Genomic DNA, 24,543 nt, shown 5'->3' on the forward strand with positions numbered 1-24,543 from the left:
ACAAATAGGTGATACTGAGTAAGACAAGCAGGTACAGCTATATCTGCACCATACTACAGAAAATGAGCCAGAGAGAGCCGAGGTAATGCTTCTGGGTTGCTGTAGAAATATAGCTGCATCTACATAGTTTTGGCATTATTTTAACGGATGCTGAGAAACAGAGCTTGTTACTTTAGACACCAGTTGGCATTTAGTGCTTTGGGATGTTGATTAGTATGTCCTCATGATACTGTATTGTACCGTGTCAGCCAACCGTCTCAAACCATTCATAGCTTCAGGGTCCCTACATTTGAATTTATTCTGTAGCATAAGCATGGCCTGCCTGTTCCTAACTGGGAAAATCGAAATGCCTACAATTGTGTCCTCATACAGACATTGCTTTCCCCATGGTGGAAGTTTTAACTATGTGGTGGTTAAGCCATTAAAACGTCTGCGTCTAAAATGCAGTTTTTCATCAGCATTTACATAACCTGTGCATACTTACAACTATCCTTTTCATTGATGATGCTTTGGCCCTATTTTTCTAGTAAGCAAACAATTCTGATTATACAGTTTTGCTTTCTTTATATGAATATTTATATAGATAATGATCTAGGAATGACACCGTAATGCTTAGATGTTAATCTGATGTGCTGTTGATTAGTGCCAACTGCTTGAGAGTATCTGGGCTGACAAATTCATACTCTAAATAGGTAGTTGTTTTATTCATTTCCTTAACCTTAATTATACATGATTCAACCTTCTTTCTAAACAATGAGTACAGCATCCAGGAAAATAAGTTGGTAAATCAATAAATACTATTGCAATGTTTCTATAATTATCAAAGAAACAACAAAGTTCTAGGCCACACAACTAGGGTGAAAGTGTCCATGCTGCCTTTTTCAAAATATTCCTTCCACCTATAGTTACTTTTCTCTTGCATTAGTGCTCCAAAAATACAGGCATTTCATTTTCTTTTGCTTAAGTTAGCACTTTTCTCTTTGAAGGCCCTCAAGGGAAGTGGAAACTCTGAAATATGAAATGCAATTTATGCTTGCCTTGTAAAATGCCAAGGAAACTGCTTTAAGACCATAATAACCCTTGCTGCTCATTCCATGAACATGCCTATAGAAAATGTTAATTTAATCAACAAATTATAGCTTAACACAGAGCAAGAAGTGTGGAAATACTGGCAGAGGAGGAGGAAAGGTCTCTCATGATTTTTATGATTAATCATGAATCTGAGACTCTTTATTATTCTTGCCTAAATGAAGAACTTCTCCTAAATGGATTATGTTGCACTTCCCATTCATTTTATTTCCTGATTCACATCTACATACATGTCCCATCAAAATTTATGAGAAATCACTTAGGCTGACATGAATGCATTTTAGTGAAACTGTTGATTTTTTTATTTTTGCTTGTCAGAAATGTTGTTTGAGAGGGAGATCAAACAGAGAGCTAGTACTTTCAGGGGAAACCCTGCGGTTTCACCCTGGTTTCTACCAGCATTTTTAGCCCATGGATGCTGATCACGGGATGCCTGACACAGTCTAAGTGTTCCCTGCCAAATGTTGAAGCAATGAAGTTAGAAATAGGAGTATTGGAATGAAAAGGAACGGAAATAGATTTCTATAAGTCAGCTTAAATATCCATTTGCAGTAGGGCAATATTACATTTTTTTCAAAAGCATATATTAGCTGATTAGATCACCTACAAATGGAGTGTTAATTAATAATACTCATAATACAATGCAATACAATTACATTAGCAGGAAAAGCTGTCCGATCTATTGTAGCTATGTCATTCAGGCATTAATCCTAAAGATAATGGACCAAATTCTGCTCTGTTTTTTGTTTGGTTTTTTTTTTTTTCTGCTTATATATGAAGTAACTACAGTGACACAATCTGGCTGTACCTTCACATGACTGAATAGTGACTTTGTCCCATTATCCTTTAATGAAAAGTTTTCTGAAAATACCTGTCAGTGAGGCATGCTTGGCAAGCCATCTTTTTGGGTGATAGTAAGCCAAAAGACAAAATACTGGGTCTCAGCTCTGCAGTTTGAGATGTACATGGAGGGAAAGACAGTGGCTTCGAGTCAGTTTTATATGCCCCTAATGCTAAACTCAGGTAACCCTTACTTCACTCTAATTGATGTCCACCTACAGAAAATCTCCAGGTAGAAATTTTGCACCTGCAGCAGGTGTAATGCCAAGGACCAAAAGCACAGTTTAAATCTTAAATTAGTTTAGGAATCCTTAAGTATCAAAACAGCTTACACTTTAGCTGGACTTTCTCTCCAGCACAGCAAAAAGAATTGTATGAAACATTGTTCTGTCCCTTTGACTTTATATTTACACCTTCTCCTCTTCCTACCAAGCTGTCTGAACAAATCCCTTTGACTGTTGTGTTTGCAGTTACTGTGATCTGGGTGGCATACCGCTGAATGCAGTGGACATTGCTGATTCACTTTAAAAATAGTAACAGTTGAAAAGTAATTGGAGTCATTGTCATCCTGCCTTTAAAACATATGGATTTTAACTTAGCAGCTGGAGGAAAAAAAAAATAAAAAAGCGCAGTTTGTAATAATTAATTTCATTTTCAAAAATGTATTAACAAATTAACAGCTAAACTAGACAATTATCAAGATGAGATGAAAATAAAAAATTTATATTCTGATTGCAAACAAATCTTTTTCCCTATTCAGGGATGTACTGTCTACAGTCAGCAGAGAATTATCTGGTTCTTGTGGAAAAGGAATTTCAATTCATACACCAAAGCTGAAGTCAGGTCAAAGTCCATCTGATTCCTTTGATACGTGAGCTGCCACCATGATTGACAAAATCAAAATAAAACTAGGTGTATTTTTAATGAAAAACATGATTTACTGCAGCTGGAGTTTTTTATTTGGATTGTAAAGGGCTCATGCTCTCTATAATTGCTATAACAATAGATCCAATATAAGAAGAGGATCTTGTTGCAAAGCCCATGTCTGCTATACAAAAGGACACAGAACCAGTTGTTCTAACCTTTACTATGCTTAGCATTTAGGTTAAAGGGCTGGGAGGAAAGGGAAGATGGAATAAATCAATAAATACAGTTATTTTCCATAAAGAAATGTGTTTAGATGCAGAATAGATATATACCCTGACTCACTCAGGAGGAGGAACCTGCAACAGTGTTGTGAGGGTTGGAAAGGGTCAGAGGAGCAATGGGGCCAAGCGTGAGGAGGCAAGTGATAAAGTAACCAAGGCAGCAATGTTGAGTGGGCATAAATGTATAGCTTCACACAGTCAATAGAAGATATTGATTTAGTGCACTCTGGAGGCTGCCGATGGCAGAAACGCTCCAGTGCAAAACAGCATTACACACCAGAACCTCTCGGTCATCCAACATTTATTCCAATACTATTCAAGTTGTATAGCCAACAGCACTAGTAATCAGTAGTTTTCCGATTTCTAAATTTTCATTACTACCCACGCTAATTCATTTTTGTAAAGCGTATTGAGATTAATTGTCTATCTTATGAATCTTCTTTATTAGCATCATGCTGAAGGGACAGAATGGACCTATGCTTTGCAATGCAAAGCAAGACTGTGTCTTCCCAAGAGAGTTTACAGACTCAGGCCCGGCAGGCTTGGGATGATAAAACAAGTAAAGTTAACAGCCTGATGTCAGCCAGGGTCCTGTTTGGTGGCAGGAGAAGATGGGGAGATGGGAATAGAAGAGAGGGAACAGGGAGTGGAAATCATGTGAGGCGTACAAAGGCAGGACATGGAGAAAGGAAAGGAATGATCCCGAGGTGAAAATACTGGGAGGGACAGAGCAGGAAGGATCAGGAAAAACAGCTGTTCGGCATATGACACAGAAAATCTCAAAAATGTAGGCAGTTCTATGAAGGCTCAGAGGTCCCAACTTTGGCTGTTACTTTCCTGCTCTCTGCTGCGCTACACTCAAATTTTCTGTGTAGTTCTTCCCCAACAAAGAAAGGTGTGAATATCTCACATTATGTGTGAAACTATTTAATTGGGGGAAAAAAATGGGGGGGTTATCCTGAAAAAGAAACCCAAAAGAATGCATTCCTCACTCTAAATTATCTAATTAGTATGCGCTGTAATCTGATTTTTCTATGACAAAGCAGTTTCATTACATGTAGTGTACACCTTGAGCACACACACAGTATTTCTGTGTAGGACAATCATTTCTGAGATATGTATTTCAGATGTTCATTTCCATAAAGGTGTGAGAGTACAGAACGGGATAGTTTGCTTTGTTTTTCAGGGGACATTGTGGCTCCAAGATCTCCTTGGTGCTACAGTTAACTTGTGACCGATATTAATTTAAAGGTAACTAACTCAGGTGCACCTATACTCTACTGAAGACACAGTTAGCATTGTGTTTTAGACATAACCATAGTTTCTTTAAATAACAAGCTCTGTGGTGAACTAAAAGAATTACTCCAGTAATTTCCATATCAATACCATTAATTTGGGAATTCTCTTTCTTCCCTGTTATGTTACTCCTGCTTCTTGTCCCATTTGAGCTCTGTGGATTATGTAGTGGATGAAAGGTGTAAGGGAAATGTGATTTTGCTTACTGTATGCTGCATTTTTTAATTTAATCAGGTAGGTTGGAAGTGCCCTGAAGCAGCTCAAGATAAGCCAGAGAAAGTGAGTACCACAATGTGCTAACTCAGGCTCATGCTTGTATTGAACAGGCACTTTTTAACCTTTTTGATGTCTAAGGAGCTTTATACGTGTTCATCTCTCATTTTTCCTCCAAAAAGAAGGAAATTTTTCCACCTCAAGAAGAAAAATAAAACAAGTAAGGAAGATAAAAATATGTGCTTTTCCAATAGAACAATTAAAGAAACTCAACAACTGAATATATGCTCTGACAATAATAACTGGCATGTAACATGAGGTATTTGCTCAAGGTATTTGCATGAATCCTGAGTGAGCAGCTGGCACTTGTCTGTGGTCTGGCTTCAGCTTCCTGGAATCGACAATTGTTTTGCATTTGCTTAACTTACAGAAGAAAACACATATTTTCCCTTGCATGAAAGGAACAGCGATCTTTTGTTATTTGACAAGCAAGTCCCACAGATCTGAATGTGACTCTGTTTCTAAAGTGATTTTTGATCCACACATCTTTAGAAAGCTTCCCCAGTGCTTTTACTTACGTACCTATCTATTTCTTTATTTATTGTCTCAAGCAAATAACCCAAACCTTTCTGTTATATGTCCCCCAGCTTCACCAGGGGATGCCATGACCATTCCCATTACTACCAGGACGCTTTTCAACGACAGTTCTCGGCTTGCTTTAGTCCATTTCTTCTTTTCTTCTTCCAGTTGCCATTTTTTTGTCATACCCTGCTGATCACATCACAGGTTCCCATGACAATTCTCAGCAGCGCAGTTATACAAGTAGAAGTTGCTTGACTGAAACTCAAGAACATAGTCTCCTTTGCAGCGTGGCATTCGCACTGCCAGGCCCTCCAGAGGATAGATGCCAGCACTCTTACTGAAACTCGGGCTTAATATTCAAACAGTTGTGGAGCTGTAAGAGTGGTGCTATGGTTTCATAGATCGTAGAAAGAAATAAAAGTATATGTAGCAGTGACTTACTCTAGTCACCAACAACTGCGTTATTCCCTGGGGTAGCTATTGCACTCCTTGAAGCAGCTGAGATTTAAATACTTAAGGTAACAGGTCTTCTACCAAAACAATTGGGAATTTCTGTTAAAGAATCACTATGGCAATGTTGTTATTAATATTAGTCTTAATTGCATTGGACAAGCCTTGATTGCTCAAGGCTTGATTGTAGCCTTAAGAGCTCTAATCAACGATCAGTGTGTAGAAAGGAGCTATACAAGGGAAAAAAAAAAAATCATATTGTCTACCTGTGGTGTTTGTAGTCTTTAGATCAACAAGGAGTAGCTGGTGAGTTATCCCAGCATAAAGACAGAGGTGCCAAATTTAAAATGACATTGATGAAGCTGTGTGAAAAAAGCTTTCCCTGTAGCCAGTACAAAACTGGAGGGATGGGTAGTCTGAGAGAAGGCAGGTTTTAAGGAAGGATTTAAAACTGATACTAAAATTCCTTCACAAATGTTTTGAGTGACTTTTTCAGCAGAGGATGTAAAGACTAGAAGTGTTGATAGGAAAAGCAGATGATCAATAGTAGTGCAAAGTTGAGGGCTGATATCTTGTTCAAATCACAAGTCTTACAGGAATAGGGTAAAGTAAATGACTTTTTAAAGGCTAGCACTTTTAAAAGAAAGCTTGCAAGCTTGCTTTGGCTATGCAAAGGATCAAGCCACACATCATGGAGGGAACGATGCAATCAAAGCAATGTGCCAAAACCAATAACTTGAATAATGATGTCTGCGTGGATTGAGATCCCAGGCAGGTAGGGCCGTTGATTAGTATCAAGGTGAAGAAGCAACCACTCTTCATGTGTATTTATTTTTCATTCTCAATGATTATCTAGTTAGTAGCCAGATACCAGCAAAATTTGTCAAACTCTGACATAGGAATGACAACCTGATGAGTAGAAAATGTGTGAATTTTCTAAATCCTAAGTTATTCCCTCATTTAAAAATATGTGTTTCTTCGCAGGGCACTGTCATGATTCTGAGTCTAGCTAGTTTTGCAGGATTTAAGATTCAAAGCTCTTGATTTTCACAGCATCTGTGTATGACAAGAATTTTTGTAATGGTTAGGTGGTGTGAGGTCAAAAAGGAAGACCATCTAATCCACAAAATCCAAGGCACTACATGAACCAGGGTAATTAATGTATACAGAAATTGTATTATGGTTGATTCCATTTAGTAGTGGTGAAAATAAGCTCAATTGACGGTGTCATCAAAATATGGACTTTTCTGAAGGAGCACAATACATGATTCATTAGGAAGAAATGGAATATTGAGTAAACACTGAAGCAACATCTTGATAATTTTTAGGGTTTATGAACTGCTAAAGCAACTACTTTAGCAATGCTAATTCAATAAGCAAAATACTGAAAGTAATGAAACTACTGGATTATAGTTTAATATAATGAATATAGAGAACACTGAGGTCAACTTCTGCATTTCATCTGGAAACTGCTGGACTCAAAAAGGAGATTTACAGAACCCAGTCCAACTTTGCATGAGAGCTCCGGGCCTTTTGCTCATCTTTCCTCAATAACCATCCCAAATGCTGACTGAATAAGGTTGAATTCCTACAGTGAGCAAAAAAAATCACTCCTAGTTAAAGGCTGTATGGAGGCACAGAAGAGCAAAAATATAGGCTTTAGATTGCATAGATCACCTTCATTTTGGCACAAGAAACATCTGTATATGTAACTTCAGAAGCGTTAGGTACTGTATGTTACTGATACAGATATTCCAAAAGGGCTTTAAAAAAAATAAACTAAGCTACCCCCTCCCCCCCCCCCCCCCCCCAATGCTTGATAAGCAAGACTATTTACAGGTAGCAGGCGATTACTATCTTTTATTTATGTGTGCATGATAGGATGATTTAAAAGAAGTAATATTCTATTACTCAGAGAGATGTTGATAAACGAATGAAGAAAATGAGAGCAGAACTTAGTAATATGTGAAAGGAATTGCTTTTCCATAAGCATAACAAGATATAATTTCAGTGATTTAGAAATTATATGTAAGTTTCCTCTATTATTTAACTTTCTTACATGAAAAAAAAAAAAACCACAACAACTTCTTAGCTGTAATAAATGGTCTCCTCCATGCATCACAACTGTTAGGGGAAAAATTGGTCTTAGGCATATTCAGAATTTTTTAGCAGTTTTCAGGTTTCAGGGTTTCAGTTATAGATTCTCCCCCCCCCCCCCCCCCCCCCTTATGGATGTGCCCCATTAATCAACTACACATTGTAACTTTGGGTCAAAAGTAGTCCCAATAATTTTTCATTTGATAAGAGGTATTTCTTTCAATACTGTTCCAAAACTAGATCTGACCAGTGTGCTGTGCATGTGACAGAAATTTCAGCTTCTTGTACAAAAAGAGAATTTCTCAAGGACTGTAGGCCATGCAGTTGCTTTGCAAAATGTATTGCAATTTAGTTTTTTTAAAATTGCTTTAACAAGCAATTAGTGGTTATATAATTTTGCCACCACTGAAACCTACTATGGCATCTATACTGATAAACTGATTCACTGCCTGTTTACCTTCAGGGTTCTAGGGTTCTAGCTTTTAGATTATCGTACTATAAACACATCATTTAATGCCCAGGGTCTAACATGTAGGAAGCTAGTTAGTTTCCCTTGCTACACAACTCAGGCATAGGGCAAAGGAGAGATGTATTCAAATGAAAAAAAAAAAAAAAAAGAGAGAGAGAGAGGAAATAACGAAAAATATTTTAGAAATCAAAAGGAAAAAAAAAGAAAAAAAAGACTCCTTCCCATTGACATAACCAATTTGGCTTTTTACTAGATAAGTTTTAAGTTGATCTCACCATTTGGGCTAAGGAAGAGAAGAGTGATTTGATTTAGGAATGAGAGATCCTCCCATACATCTGAGTCCTGCAGTCTGGCACTCTTTGGTCAGTGGGATCCTGCATGGGCCCTGGGTGGTTGGGTCATGGTGAACATGAACGTGCATCAGAAAAGAAAGCACGGAGTTAAGCAACATCAGTCCCAAAAGTCTCAGTGAGGACCGATGAGCATGCAAACAGCATCTCTTCTATTGTAGTTCATATTTTATGAGAGAAATGTAACCCTACTGTAGACTGTGAAGGACTCCCATATCATTTCAGCAGGGCCAGGATTTCGGTTGTGTATTTTGAGATGGATGCTTAAACCCAGTGCGACAACCTGTAAGTGCTTCTCAATGTGACAGCACCACGGTGTCATTTGCGGTGGTTGTGTGGAAACAGAGGACGGAGCTGTCACATCTGTACTCTGCTGTACAGAATAATAAGGCTCACCTTTTTATCACTCCGTACTCCAGCTGTAGTTGTAGTTATAAGAAAGGAAGCAGCTACTCTTTTAATATTCCCTGTTGTAGAAAGGGAAAGGTTTATGAGGGGTGGGAATAGGACATAGACCTCATGATTCACCAGCCAGACTAGCTGAGATAAGATATTTTTTTTAAGAGGCTAAGTCATTTACTCCTCACTCTGAAAAAGGAAAGCTGTTGCACAGGCAGCATTCTTGCTAAGCAATAATTAAATCTTTCTTTTCTTCCCGGGATGGTTGCTTCTTGGGGAATAACTCCTAGGAAGGTAATAGCTCCTGGTAGCTCCTCTGCCACTAACTATTGCTGCCCATCTAAGTCTCATCTTGCCCAGTGCTAGACTGCTTTGGCAATAAACAGGGACAGATCTCGACTTGCCTCAACTTCAGTGGGAGCTGAGGGTTGGTGCGGGATGCTCGCAGCACCTCGCTTTCAGCGCCTATTGCATTTTTACTGCCATTCCGCAGTCGCCATGGCAACCCTCACTGCAGCACAGGCTCTTACGCATTGCATATGTGCAGCACATGTTTTCTTTACCTCCTGCTTTTAAACACCTTACTTGGTTTGGGGGTTTTTTTGGGGGGTGTGTTTTATTTTGTTGTTTTGGTTTGGTTTTTTTTTTCTACAGAAATAATGACTTTAGTACAGATAACGAGCCTGCTGTGTTGCCAGATGAACACTTGGGTAGCTTTCCAATAGTCCTTTCTGGGTCTAAATCATGCACTAATGATCAAGTGTCTTTTTCCTACACTGTTTCCTGAGGTTCGTTTATAAATGCATGTTGGTAGCCCTAATGGTACAGCACTGGTGTTTGTACTGCTAAATCTACACACAAACGAAGGACAATTAGGATGTATGCAGTCATGCGTGATCATTTTTGGAGCCATTGTACAATATTTATGCTTCTTTATGCTTCATCTGTTCTGAATTACATGTCTCTTTCAGCTGGAGCCCCGTTGAAAGCCTTGTGCAGAGGGTAAGGCTATTATTGTGCAGTTTATTCAGGACAGCATTAATTTTGCAATATTGTTACCAACTTCAAAACTTCACGAACTGTATCTGCATGAATACAGTTTACCCAGTACCCATGATGCACTGTCAAGGATTAAAAGAATATCATAGGGCAGCCTGAAGCAACCAACATCTGCTTTTGGACATCTCATATTAGCAGTGACATTGCCCACAGGAAATCTCTTCTTTTTTACTGGTGGAACTTTGTCTCTCTGGTTCCTAAGAAGTGCTTCTGCAAGAGCAGAAAAGGAAAAGAAGAGGAAAAAGAAAGAGAAGAAGTAGAAAAATAAAAAAAGAAGCAGAAAAAGAGAAAGAAAGAAAGAAAAAAAAAGAACAAAAGAGAAAAAGAAAAAGGAAAAAGGAAAAGACAAAAGAGAAAGAAGAAGAAAAAGGAAAAGAAAAAGAAAAAAAGAGAAAGAAAAAGAAAAGGAGAAAGAGAAAGAGAAAAAGACTTCAGAGTGATAAAAAGCCAATTGACAAATGACTAATGGAGAGTCCTTGGAAAGCAAATAAAAAGTTACATCGATGTTACCACACTGCTTCCAATAGCACATTTAAAGGAACTCAATCAAAGTGTGTAGACCAAGCATTTAACCTAGCCTGACCTTGAAATCAGTCCATCTCTTCCCTTCTCTGATCTCTTGATCCTCTCTGAGTGTTGAGAATATTGTTTCCAGGAACACATAAAAGGGAGGGATCCACGAGTGGACAGTGACATTCAAGGACTTAAAAGAACTGGATATTTCCAAGCTCACTTTGTTTGTGATGTCAAGTAAAACATTTAGTCTGTCTCATGTAGTGCTCCAATGGAAAAATTAGTTTTGAGTGGTTTACATCACAAAAATCATGTGAGGATAAAATTCATTGAAGCTCATGAAGCATTCAGCTACTAGAGTCATCAGCAGAACAGCGTGGAAATAGTTTTACATTACAAAATGGCATTATAATTTATTAATATTTTAAAATCATATAGTTTTTCTGGTGAAATTTCCCAAGAGAGAAAAATTCTTTCCAGTTAATTCAAAGTGAACCGTGAAAGTAGCACAAGTCTTCTCATGAGAGTGCTTCTGTGCAGAGAAGAAGCTGGAAATCGGAAAACTCTGCAGCTGAAGAAAGGCTGGAACAAATGTCTCCTGTTCCCAGATTGATAATCCAGTCTCTAAATGATACCAAATGATATATCTGTAAGTTAAAAAAAACTCGAAATGAGTCAGTTTTATCTAAAAGGGTATCTTAGAAGCTTATATATGACAGGAAATTTTACAGACATGAGTTCCCACCTGATCCTGAAACTTAGGGTTATAGATAAATGCAGAGTCAAGCAAGAGACTGTCACAGAACCACCCCATCTTCCAGTGTTTCCTATAGTCTAAATTAGGCACCCCTGTAGCTTGAGTGCACTGAGTATTGCTAAATCCATCCTTCTGCAAAGACACCTATTCTCCTGAGGTGCAGGATAAGGAACGTAAATAACTAACTCGGGTATTTAAATCCCACCCCAGAAATTTTGAGTCGTTTTGAGCCATTTTGATGATCTGGTCTGAATTAGCTTGCCCAGTAATACCCAAGAAAAATTGCTGGAAAAGGAGACTGAGCCCAGCTCTCTGACACCAACTGAGCAGTCACCTTCTGTCTGTACGTTGTGCAGAGAAAACACACATTCATCCTAAAGCTACAGCAAGTGACACTGGCTGCAACCTTTACCAAGGTGTTTTCCATAGAAAGCATTTGCCAAATAAGTAAACAAAACAGTAGTGCAGAAAGATGCTTTTGCTTTTAATGGGGAGCATGAGATGAAACAGTACCTGCCAAAGATAGATGGAAAAGAACAGAATGTTCCTTCGGTTCTCGTTGTTTGGGAAGGCATGATACTTTGCAGAAAGGCCATATTCAGGAATTGAGTGTGGTTTTTCTAAGAAATGAAGCAACAACGATAGCAAAAATCTTGAAAAGGAAAATTTACTCTTTTACCTTTCTGATTCTGTCCTTAAAGATAAAAAAACTTTGTACAAATTACTTATTAGTGAACATGGAATGGGAAAAAGTAAACTGTAGCTACAGAATAATAAAGCCAGAAGACAGATAAAGCAAAATAATTCATAGAAATATGCCTAACAATTTTTCTTTTTGTTTGTTCTTCTGAAAAGTCGTTGTGTGACTTATCACAGTCAAGTAACATAAGTGGTTCACTGCTAAGTCCCCTGACTGTCCACACAAAATGTATTTTATTTTGTTACTGGTATTTCTTTTGCAGTGAGCCAACCATTTTTTTATGAAATGAAAGCTTAGTGCAGTTCTTTGGTAGAGCACTCAGGAATTCTGCTGTACTGAAAAAAAAATTGCATTACTGTCCTAAAAGGTCTTGCATCCTCAATTTGTCAGACTATGGCACAGCCCTCACATTATGCCATGCATCTGAACTGGAAGAACAACTGAACTCTGTTTTAGCAGAAACAATCTAGGGCAAAAGTCAGATGAGATCTAGGCAATATAGTGAATGGAATCTGGGGGGTAAGTCAACTGATTGAATTCAGGTAACTAGCTCAGGGTGAGCTGAATGGATTTCAAGATGCTACTGACCTTATTGATTAGATATCCACAGAATATAAGCAGGAGCTTAGACAGCTACAGTGCCTGCAGACATTGCCATGGAGGTATTTAAATTTTGGCATCATTAATTTGGAGCTGAATTCCACCCAGGCACTCTCCTCTGCAGAGCAATAGACCTCAACCATGCGATCGCAAACCACTCTGCACCTCTTAGTGGGAGGCCCCGGGTAGTCCCTGGGCACGTATGTGCCTTTACCTCTGCTCCGTGGTCACTGCTCGTGGAGCAGTTTTGTCATAAACACTTTGAACAGCTACAAGCTGTAATTGTGTCGTCGTCCCGTCCCCATTTCAATTCTCGTAATGAGAAAATTTGCTTCCTTTTCTGGTCTTCAGAGATTTCCTATGAAAAATCGAGAAGTAGTGTTTTGGCATGAGTGGTTTAGATCTACAAAACCAAAATGAACACTTAGAGCTATAGAAGGAGATGGGTGATCTTTAACTTTGTTCATATAATGAAAACAAGTTTTCTCTCACATCAGTAACCTTTGTTTAGGCAGTAGATAGAGCTTTCTCTGCAAACTAAGGGTCATCAAAGTCATTATCACCTTGTGCTTTACATCAAGTTAACACCTCGGACTGCTTTCACCAACAGCAGACTAAATATTTTTCTAAGACTAAAGGAAATAAAGAAGAAATGGAAAGAAATATCTTCAGTCTGAACCTTAGGAAACAAAGCATTCCACAATGCATGCACAATTTTTCCAGAGGAGAAAGGAGAAAATAAAAATGAACTGCAAATTATGTGTTTTATTCATGTTGCTAATTCTTGAGTCTTAATCCAAGGGTTTATCTAGACCAATGCTACTGTAGAAAGCAAAAAAAAAAAAAAAAAAAAAAGAAAAAAAGGAAAAGAGTGGTGAAGAATGTTAATCACCCCATTTAAGTAGGTTCACTTCTACTGAATGATTTTCTACACTCTTTATGGCTTCCTCTCTAGTCAAAGAACAGAGAAAGGCTTTTTAGGTCCATGATTCAAAGCACTTACAGTAGGTTTTTGCTTTGAACTGCCGTGTAAAAGAGCCTGTCTCAATGAGCAGCAGCACAAGGAACTGGTCCCCAAACATGACTGAGTTGGGTGTCACTGGCTAGTACAAAGATCCCCCAGTGACAGCATGAAGTAAAACTTTCACACCCATGAGTGACACAAATTATTATCCAATTTTCCTGAGGTGAGTGGCTAACGTATTCAATTATAACACTGTTGGATATCTGCCCTGTGTGGTGCCATATATTTATTCTTTTGTTTCAAGTCAGATAGTGTAGTTATTGCAGATGAGTGAGAAGACTTTGAGTTTAAGTGCCAGAGGCTAAAGAGATTTTGCCTCAGGATAAAATACAGGAATTATTTAAGATCTGAAAAGTATTGTAAATTTAATAACAATCATGAATAAATTAAAAGAGCCTAATTAAAAAATAATAAATTGATAGGTTCGGTAAGAAAAGCCTGACTGTGGAAAGTGTTCTGGTCATATGGAACATTTAACTTCTCCCATCCTAGTGCCCGCCTTCGAGATGATATAATTTTTTTTGGTTATGCTAACATAGTGACTTTGTTTTGCATCTTGTTCTCTCATGAACTGCCACAGTTCTCTAGTTCAGTCTGAATTATGTACATATTATACCCCATTGCTTCACCTTTCTCTGTATGGCAGTCAACTACAATCACAAACAAGGAGTAACAAACCAAAACCCCAGGATTGTCTTCTGTTTCCCAGGATCTTTCTCCCTGAATGGCCACGGATGCCATTCCAGGAATTTGCTCCTGTTGTCTCATGCAACTATTTCTCCATTAATTATAATTATCTGCTCCAAAGTCTGTTTCTGACTTTATCTCTTCTAGATGCTTATTTACTCTGTCTTGCTGAGACACAGAGCTTCATTCTGTGTTGGGATCATTACTCAGAACCCTTTACTACTCTGGCAATAAGTGTAAAATGATATATTGTTGATCACGCAGCATAATAAGGTCCAGCTGTTTGGTAGCTGAAATCCAGAGTAAGTTGTCGTTCTTTCTATACCAGTGTATTTGGCCATTTCCTAAAATTGCATCTCACATTATCCCACAATTTATTTGCCTTCTATCATGTATTTCTCATGCGTCTGCCATTTACTTACATTCTGCCATCACACTTACTGTATATTCTTGCCCAGCTATTAAAGCTCTCAGCCCTGAAGGCACCCACATACCATCTGTGAATCAGCTGAATTTGGTGCTCCTTTCATAAAGATAGTGTGCACCCAGCAGCAGCTAGACCACAACCTTCCTGCTTTCTTGCACTTGGCCCAATGTTAGAAGCAGAATCATCTCATCTTTCACATGCAAATAGATTTTACCTACCCATAGTTGCAACTTAAGTGGCTCATTTCAGACTCAAGTTAACCTACGAGCAATATTTATAAAAGCAGAGCAGTAATGTCATATTTTAACATATAACTAAAATGTTACTGCTGGCAGTCAAGGTTTTAAAATTCCGGCATGCAAGTGGTTGCATATGTTTAAAACTTAATGGCTTTTTGTTTGTTCATTTATTTTTGTGTGCTGACATGTTACGTGTCTTTCTTGAATTTTTTTCCTGTATTTTCCTCTCATTCTAGAATTTCCAGCAAACTCCACTGGAAAGAAATACATATCCACATGTGTGTTTATATATATACATATCTATATCTATCTCAATAAGTATTTTCTATGGAGGATCACTCCTGAAGAAAATAGAAAACAGCAAATAGACATACAAAACAAACAAAAAAAAAAAACAAACCAAAACAAAAAAAAAAAAAACAAACAAAAAAAGGAAAAGACATATTAAAAGATTAAGTACAAAGAAACAGGATGGTATTTTTAAAAGATGAGATGTGATCTCTACTTAGCTGAAAAGCTGGAAAAAACCCCACGTGTACTTCACACAATCAAAACTGAATAGTTCCAAATACATAAACCTCAGCAGATTTAAAATATACTGAAATCTCACATTTTGTACAAATCCACAGTGAGAGAGAAGGTACTGAAGTGAGGGAATGATCCTTCAGTTTAGGAGGAAGCTAGACACACCTGCTGGCAAAAGTGTTCATACGCATATTAAAGTTTATATCACTGATGAATAATTCTCTCATACGATACCTATTCATTCAAATTAAAAGTAAACATTTTGTGCTAAGGACCAGAATATTCTTAAACTGATCATTTTGCTTATATATCAAGTATTCTGCTCCTTGGAGCTGTTTTTTATGTTATTATTTGTTATTATCTTCACAGTTGGTATTTTTAAAAGTCATATGTTAACATATATGCTGTTAAATAACTCCATATATACACACAATATATAGTTAATTTAAGTAATGTTATGTATGATACTTAGTACAGGCACTAACTTCTCCATCTAGAATTCATTCCACCTTTACCGGAAAAAAACTACAAAAAAAGATAATGTTTTAACTCTTTAACCCCTCTTCAATATGCATTTAATCCCATTATAATACATTTTCACTGGAAAAAATACAGTGATTAATATTTTACTACAATAACTCCCTAATGTCATATTCCCTAACAAAATTCTTAGTCCATCGTTTCTCTGAAACAATCACAGTCTTTGAATAAGTAGGTGTACTACCCAACTGGGGCATGGTTTTTGGCTGGATTTCTTTCTTTCCCTTCTTTCATTTCTTACAGGCAGAGAGATGGAAGGCTGACAAAGAGCCAACTATAAATCATTCATTTTCAAAATTATGTTTTGACCAATCTCTGGAACTGAGGAAATGATTATTGCAGCCTTTGGATGTGGCCTAAATTATGCCACAGGCTATGGTTCCCTCAGTGCCCATACAATACCTGAAAACTGCAGATTCCTGCCATTATTTTTTTATCACTCTGATAATCCCATCTTTTCCAGTATTCACATCTGGAAGGTGATAGTCTGAAGGGCAGAAAGGGCAGGAGGTAAGATCAGATTTTTAGACTTTGATTTTACAGGCATTATTAGGTTCTGTGTTTTCTCCAGTCCTGTTAATAAAGCCACAGAAATTTCTAAGTAATTTCTAACATATCCACAACAGGGTGGTTTTTTTCCAAGTTCACTCAGTAGATATTTTTCTAGCACAGCTGGAAGAACTTGTCAATGGAGATTCCTTCTCCTCCTTCTCTTGGCGTAAATTCCTTGGGGACGGGATTGCCTTAAACAACAGCAGTCAGGCAGGGATGCCGTAAGGAGAGCAGTGACCTGTGCTGTTACTGACCTTTGGAAAACTGCGCCTCTGGAAAGCCAGTACCAAAGTCTATAGCAGCAAAAATGAGACTGCTATAAAAAACTTAGTGAGCTGAATCTTATCAAATCCATGCGGAAGAGATAAGCGCAGTCTGAGCCACTGAGGTACCTCCAACAGCAAGATAGGAACTTACAGGATAAGGGAAAATGATTCCCACCGATGACCCAGACTAGGCCAAATGAGCCCTCTGCTTGGGAGAATTCCATTTGTTTTCTGTTTTTTCATTGGATATTAACCCCCCTTTTATTTTTTAGGTAGTGACACTGGCTGGGCACGAGCCTGTTAAACACACATGAACTAGTTTTATTTACAAAGTAGATGCCAGGTTTTGCCAGGTGTGGAGGCACCAGCTGCCTCTTCAGGCAGCCTCCCCCACTACTCTTCCCAGCTCCTATTAACCAGTCTTAGCCTGAGTAAGTCCCATTTTAATTTCCAGCTGCTGGATTTTGTTATGCCTCTGATTTTGATACTGTGGAAACATTTAGTAAAAGAGGCCTTTCCTTGCATAGGTACTTACAGATAATCATAAATTGTCTTCCTGTCTTTTCCTGAAGCAAGTTAAGTAGACTGAGCTCGTGTGATCTTTGTCCGTGAAGCATATGTTAAAGAATACAAGACAGCTTTATACAATTTCTCAGAAATGTCTCCAATTTTTTAACAGGTTAGACACCAGAACCGGGCATGGTGTTCCAGTAATGGCTACCTGATGTTTTCTGCAGAAACGTCTCACGTCCTTCCCCATTCCTGCGGGTGCCCGTTCTGATCTTGCACTCACATCACACGCAGCACTCCCATTCAGCTAAGATGCTTTAGCTGAGACAGGACAAAATATTAATCAGTGTTTTGAACGGGTTGCATCTGTACTGCGAAGAGCTGAATGAAATTTCTGATTTACTAATTAGTTTTACACTAATGCATTTATTCAGAAGCAGTAAACCCATGGTAATCCAGAGGTAATGAAGTCCTTTCCTCCCCTCTCATGCACTCAACATGCTAACACTGGTACTGCTCTATGGAATTCAGGTAATGTATGGAGATGGGTATGCTGCACTCTGCCTACCATGCATTTGCATTTGACTCGCTGTGTAGGTGATTTAAACCATTGTTTGAATCCTAGCTACCTAAAAGTGGTGTTATTTAGGGTTGGAGGAGGAAGGGTTGTAGTTGGAAGCTCTCTACTCTAAAGCAGAAGAAAGCATTTCACTTGCAAACGAATAGGCTAAGTGAACTGGTTACGTTCCTTTCATCTAACTCCTCTACCTCTGCTGCTCACCACGTCCTGTGAGACATGTAATTACTTTGATTCTTGCTTCAGGCCACTACTGCTCTTTCAGTGCTACTCTGCAGCTGTTGAACTCCTACTGTACTTGCCCTATTATAATTCTCTTTTTTTTTTTTTTTTTTTTTTTTTTTTAAATACCAGCAATAACTAGCTTATTATGTTAACACTGATTTCATCTGATGGGCAGCTCAATGTGAAACAGAGAAGCTCTGTAAGTCTTGCAGCCACATTTCAGCAGACACAGGGATATATGTGTAATGACTTAGGTTTGTCTTATATTTACAACCTGGCAGGTGACGGGCATGGGAAAGACTTTTATTTTTCCTATAAGTCTAAAGTTTGGAAAGTTTTATACAGGTTTTCTACAAATTGTCTACTGACTGATAATGGCACATGCGGAAAGGTCCAATGTTTATCCAATATTTATCTTTATAATGTATTCTGAAACTTAATATAGCTTGCAAGGATATGTGAAGCCAAGGTGGCAACCTGAATTAAGGGAAAGAAATTTTAGGTTGCATATCACAAACCCACACTTACTTGTGAAAATTACTAGCTTCCTTTAAACTTCAGTACTTTTTATAATCAAGATGATCAATGATTCAAAATATCCCTTGTAATTTTGCATACACTGTCCTTTACAACTCGGCAAAGACAGCAGTTTTACTCACAGGATTCATGCATATAGACACAGCTATCCCTTTCCATGGACAAACCAGTTCTGCATGAAAATATTATTCTGTATATGCTCATGTTTATATCCCTTATGGATTGAGGTCAGGTAGAATTATTCATGAAAACTGGTTTAGGTGGCTTTAAGCTTATCTCTTTCCATTAACTATTCAAGGAACTTGGGTCTTGTGGAAGACACTTAAATTAACTTTCAAAACTAGCTTAAAGCAGATAAACATCTTGGCTGTCAAATTTAGCTACGAATACATAGTTTTCCAGTGACGTGGATTTTTTTAGATCTGGATCTGTGATCTGGAAGTTAAACTATCTACACAACTCCAAATTTCAGGATAATCAGTATCAGTTTTATGGTTTGAATGAACTTTTCCTATTTTAATTGTGATTACATGCTCCTGAAAATGATGCAAGCACGTAAGAACCCCTTCTTCAATATATTCTGGCTGCTCCACAGAAACACAATTAACTCGAAGCAGTCGATAACCCAGGTAAATGTTTAATTCACTTTTCATAGCTGAAAGACTGCAAAGCAACCAGTGCTTCTTAAAAAAACCCTCAATACAGAGACATGAAAATAGACAGGTCCAGTTGCTATAAATCAAACATAACCTCAGGAAGGCAGAGAGCAACATTGCCCAGAGGCAGGACACTTCTGTTCTGTTCCAATCTTTTACCTAGCCTGAGGCAAGTCATTTCACTTGCTTTGCTTCATTTCCCATATGCAAAACACGGTAAACATGGGCTGTCCGTTTTGTTAGGAGTTAAGTCCTGAGCACGCACCATAGGTGTTTAAGTTAGGAGGGGACTCGTGTGTGCTGTTACCAGCCCTTTGCCCTGGACTAAGGCTTTAAAGAGCATGACTGCTCTCCCAGTATAGGCACAAACATACAGAGCTTCACTGAGAGCTCTTCAAGGTCAATATATGAGATATGCTATGTGAAAGCTACATACAATTACCCTTAACCTCTACATCCTGGAAAAAGTGGATTAAGCCTTCCATTTCCCATGCAACCGTCATGGGTTAGTTCTACTGGGAAAACATCTGATATATTTTAAACAATTTTTAACACTCAGCTAAATTATCATCTCCTTATCTGTCTAGCAAATAACTGACCTGGTAAACTTTTCATTTGCTCCCTTTTGGTGCAAAAGAAAAAAACCACCATTATTTAAAATGTGGTTGAGTGTCCTCAATGTGCAAATGTGCAAATGAATACAGGGTGTTGCCAAACAACTGAGTAGGAATGGATTCCTAAAAAGTACCTGATGTTTCATACATGATGTATATTGCTTTAAACTCAGTTATAGTCTCATTCTCACTTTTTATGTTCCATTTTTTTTCCCCAAAAAAGGAGAAAGCAATGGATTTTTGTTTGTTTAAAGTACACTGGTGATGCGAAGTAATCAGTAGACACCACAGTCATGTTTATAAAGTTGGCTATTTAATCATCTTTGCTTCCCATGTACTTACTGTAAAGAAATATATTTCATTTTATAAGAGCAATTAACTTGTGCAATCACTATATACAGTAAGACATTGATTCTGCTCAGTACTACATTCCTATTAGACTCTAGCTGAATGCAATAACTACCCCAAGGCTGACATATAGCGGAGTAAGAAAATGTTTTTATTTCAGAGGAATCTGAACAACTTTCAATTTCCAAATGATTAGAGCAAAGTTGCTCACTGTAAGGAATTGACACCATTAGTCATACATTTTATTTGATTGCTTTTCTTAATAAGGCTCTTCGTAGTGCTTGGATTTCCCTTTTCTAGTGAAAGTAGAGATAATTTAGGCTCAGATATGACTCGCTGTGGTTGCTGTTCACAAACATACCAATATTAATCCAACAAAATCTTATTTATTGTAGCTGACAAATCAGGCAGAAGAAATCTGTAATGAAAAACGATGTTAAATTTTATGACTATGAAATCCTCTCATAAAAATTTAAAGGGCAAAAAATATAAGGGTCAATGGGTGTCATTAATTTTATCTTCATCTGCTGCATTGTATTGGTTAGTATTAGTAGGAAGGTCTAGCAGCTACTGACCAGAAATGAGCAGAATGAGTAGGCAATATAAATCTTTACCTATATATAACTATGAACTATAAGTTCTCTCTCCCTTATATATAGAATCATAGAATGATTTGGGTTGGAAGGGACCTTAAAGATCATCTAGTCCCAACCTCCCCCCCCTGCCACGGGCAGGGACACCTTCCACTAGCCCAGGTTGCTCCAAGCCCCATCCAACCTGGCCTTGAACACTGCCAGGGATGGGGCAGCCACAGCCTTTCTGGGCAACCTGGTCGAGGGCCTCACCGCCCTCACAGTGGAGAACTTCTTCCTTACATCTAATATAAATCTACCTTCTTTCAGTTTAAAACCATTCCCCTCATACTATCGCTACACTCCCTGATAAAAAGAGTCCCTCCCCAGCTTCCCTGTAGGTCCCCTTTAGGTACTGGAAGGCTGCTATAAGGTCTCCCCAGAACCTTCTCTTCTCCAGTCTGAACAACCCCAACTCTCTCAGCCTGTCCTCATAGGGGAGGTGCTCCAGCCCTCTGACCATCTTTGCGGCCCTCCTCTGGACTCGCTCCAACAGGTCCATGTCCTTCTTACGTTGGGGGCCCCAAAGCTGAACGCAGTACTGCAGGTGGGATCTCGTGAGAGCAGAGTAGAGGGGGAGGATCACCTCCCTCGACCTGCTGGTCACGCTTCTTCTGATGCAGCCCAGGATACGGTTGGCTTTCTGGGCTGCAAACACACATTGCCGGGTCATGTTGACCTTCTCATCAATGAACACCCCCAAGTCCTTCTCTGCAGGGCTGCTCTCAATCCACTAATTGCCCAGTCTGTATCCATGCTTGGGGTTGCCCCAACACATGTACCTCATTGAGTACCTCAGTCTTCTTCCACTTCCTTCCAGAGAGGGCCCACATTTACCCTCTCTTCCTTTTATCACTGACATACCTATAGAAGCTTTTCTTTTTGCCCTTGATGTCCCTGGCCAGATTTAATTCTGTCAGGGCTTTGGCTTTCTTAACCTGTTCCCTGGCTCTACTCAGACAATTTCTCTGCATTCCTCCCAGGCTACCTGTCCTTGCTTCCACCCTCTGTAGGTGTAGACATTCGTCTGATCACCCCGTGGGACTCGGCACAGGGTCCACCATACCCTGGGCCACAGAGCACTGACACCAATATGAGGATGCTGCAAATGGCGTTTATTCAACTGCGTCACGCCCTTATATACTGTCTGTCGGTCATCCCGCCTCCCTTAACCCTTCTCTTTCCGTACATCGCGAGATCTTCCGAGCGCCAATCCCTACAATTCCCCCCTCACTATGGCGGATGACCGACAGTACAAACTGGCGTTACAGCTATAAGTGATCCCACCACCTCATGGTAATTCGTGTACTGGTGGGTACCCGCACTCTGTATAAAGAGTTTCCGCACGCAAACAGTCAGTGCTGGTATCCCACAACAAACCATAATAACCACCACCAAAAGGATTCCAAATAGGGTCAACGTTTTTCAGTCAATCAAAGACAGGAGCCATTGCCAGGTCGACGAGAGGAGATTGTCAAGCCACTGTCACCTGCCTCCTGTAATTGATTGGCTTTGTCTAAAAGCATATCATAGTCCCCTGCTTATGGGGTACACACAGCGGTTGCTGTAAAGTGGATCTGCGGTGTTCAAAACATCGGTCACACCATTTTGATGTTCGGCTGGTGCGTCTCCAGAGTTGTTGTCCACAGCGGTCATACTTGGTAAGCACCCAAGGGTCACAACGACCACAGTGCAGGTACTCAGATGATCTTCTGAACGGCATCCTGCAAAATAACTCACAACAAATCGTTATTGACTGAGGTCTGGTTTCAACCACCGTGCCGGCACCCAGCGCACACGTGAGTCTGGGTGCTCTGATGATTGTACTGCAGCATACCCTCTTCCCTGTGTCACCAAGCGCCACCCTCCTTCCCACTTTCCTGTTGGGTCTCAACTAGTGCTGCTTGTAATCTGTTTGTCCAAGCTTCCTTCTAAATCAAAAAAAAATGGGAGTCAAAATCATACTGCAAAACTGTCGCGAATCCCAGGGAGTTAGTGAACCTGAAAAAAAAAACCACGTCTAACAGAGAGCCTGTCATGGGATGTCCTAAGCCGTAATCATCCACGGTCTTCTTCACTTGTTGCAAAAGCTTGCTATCTAACGGAGACCACTCCACCCCCACACCACCTGGACCAGCTCGGACTGGGCAAACTAAAGGGGGTCCTTCAAAACGTATGCCGTCCATAACACATTCCTTTGCTACAATTTTCCAGTCTGGCAACGTGATCTTTGGTGAATCGGGAACTCCTTTCTGTTCCCCAGCTGCTTGTAGCAGCTGCCGCTGTTGCTTCACCTGCTCCTGTATCTCCTCTACTACTCGCTGCAGCATCTGCAGCGGATCTGTAGCTGGGCCGGGCACAGGTATTAAAGACATAGGCGTTGCTGTTTCACTGGCTGCTGCCGACTGCGCCTCACAGCCGGAGATAGCCTTTTGTTTTACCGCTGCGTGCGGCGGACGACAGCGGTGTCCGCCCACCAGTTGCCACGCCTCCTCTAACCGTTGAGCCGACCCCTCGATTGAGTCCGGACCACTCTCTTCCTCTTCCGCTACGCGCGTAAGAGGGGGTGTCCTGACTTTCTTTCCTCCTTCCTTTGGCCGTGCTCCGCCTCTCCCGACCTCCGGAGAGACATCCGGGGAGAAGGCGGATGTCGGCGCCATCTTAGGGTGAGCTTGTGGCGCGGTTCGCAAAACACGTCCCGGCACCCAATCCTCCGGATCATACAGGGGAACCGCTCCCTCCTCTGCCTGCTCCTTTTCCGATCCCTTCATCACCGCCCTCTCCGCCTCCTCTAGTCTCTGCCTCTCCTTCTCCCGTCTCCTTTGCTCAGCCACGGGTTCCTCTGCCTCCTGAATTAACTGTCGATCTTTCTCCCGCTCCTCCTCTCTCGCCCGTTCACGCTCCCGTTCAAACTCCTCCCAAGGGTATCCCGGTGGTTCGGCCGGTGCCGACGGCTGCACTGGGAGCACCAGAGGCGTCTGCTCCGCTACCTCCGTCAGCCCTTCTGTCCGTGCCCCCCCATCCGCCTGCACGCCCCGCTCCGCCTGCGCGTGCATCAATCTCTTTGCTTCCTTCCATGTTAAGCCCTCCTCCCGCACTTTCCTGAAAATCGCCCTAATCCGCCCCCACGTCTTTAACTCCGGACCATGCTGCGTCGCCATAGCCCGTTCCGCTAAAGCCGCGGTGCATTTCGGCCAGCACTCAGGAGACAATATGTCCCCCGGGCGCTCTATCGCTTCCTCTTTCAGGAGCCGCTCTAGGCAAGCTTTCGCTTCTTTTTGTCCCATAGGGATTTTTACCTCTCTAGAGCACGAGTCCAACACCTTCAGGACTCCTTCCATGCCTGGCCAGGCCTTCGATTACGCCCCGCGTAATCCGCCGATGTCCAATCACGTCAGGGTCACCACTTGTAGACATTCGTCTGATCACCCCGTGGGACTCGGCACAGGGTCCACCATACCCTGGGCCACAGAGCACTGACACCAATATGAGGATGCTGCAAATGGCGTTTATTCAACTGCGTCACGCCCTTATATACTGTCTGTCGGTCATCCCGCCTCCCTTAACCCTTCTCTTTCCGTACATCGCGAGATCTTCCGAGCGCCAATCCCTACAGTAGGCT

At 40.2% G+C, this 24,543-nt stretch overlaps 1 protein-coding gene and 1 long non-coding RNA gene across 2 annotated transcripts in view; one reads left to right on the forward strand and one right to left on the reverse strand.

The window, feature by feature from the left end:
• LOC126035448 (uncharacterized) overlaps positions 1-22,879 on the forward strand; it is a 32,316-nt gene extending 9,437 nt beyond the window's left edge. The window contains exon 2 of the long non-coding RNA XR_007504935.1: positions 22,618-22,879. This is a non-coding gene — a long non-coding RNA (uncharacterized LOC126035448). The remainder of the gene's footprint in view (positions 1-22,617) is intronic.
• LOC126035445 (uncharacterized) overlaps positions 1-24,214 on the reverse strand; it is a 33,581-nt gene extending 9,367 nt beyond the window's left edge. Inside the window, exon 1 of the mRNA XM_049794017.1 lies at positions 22,923-24,214. Coding sequence (XP_049649974.1) covers positions 22,923-24,208 — 1,286 coding nt within the window. The 5' untranslated portion in view covers positions 24,209-24,214. The remainder of the gene's footprint in view (positions 1-22,922) is intronic.
• Between the last annotated feature and the right edge of the window lie 329 nt (positions 24,215-24,543).

This window comes from Accipiter gentilis, chromosome 3 (assembly GCF_929443795.1).
Source record: "Accipiter gentilis chromosome 3, bAccGen1.1, whole genome shotgun sequence".
NCBI lineage: Eukaryota > Metazoa > Chordata > Aves > Accipitriformes > Accipitridae > Astur > Astur gentilis.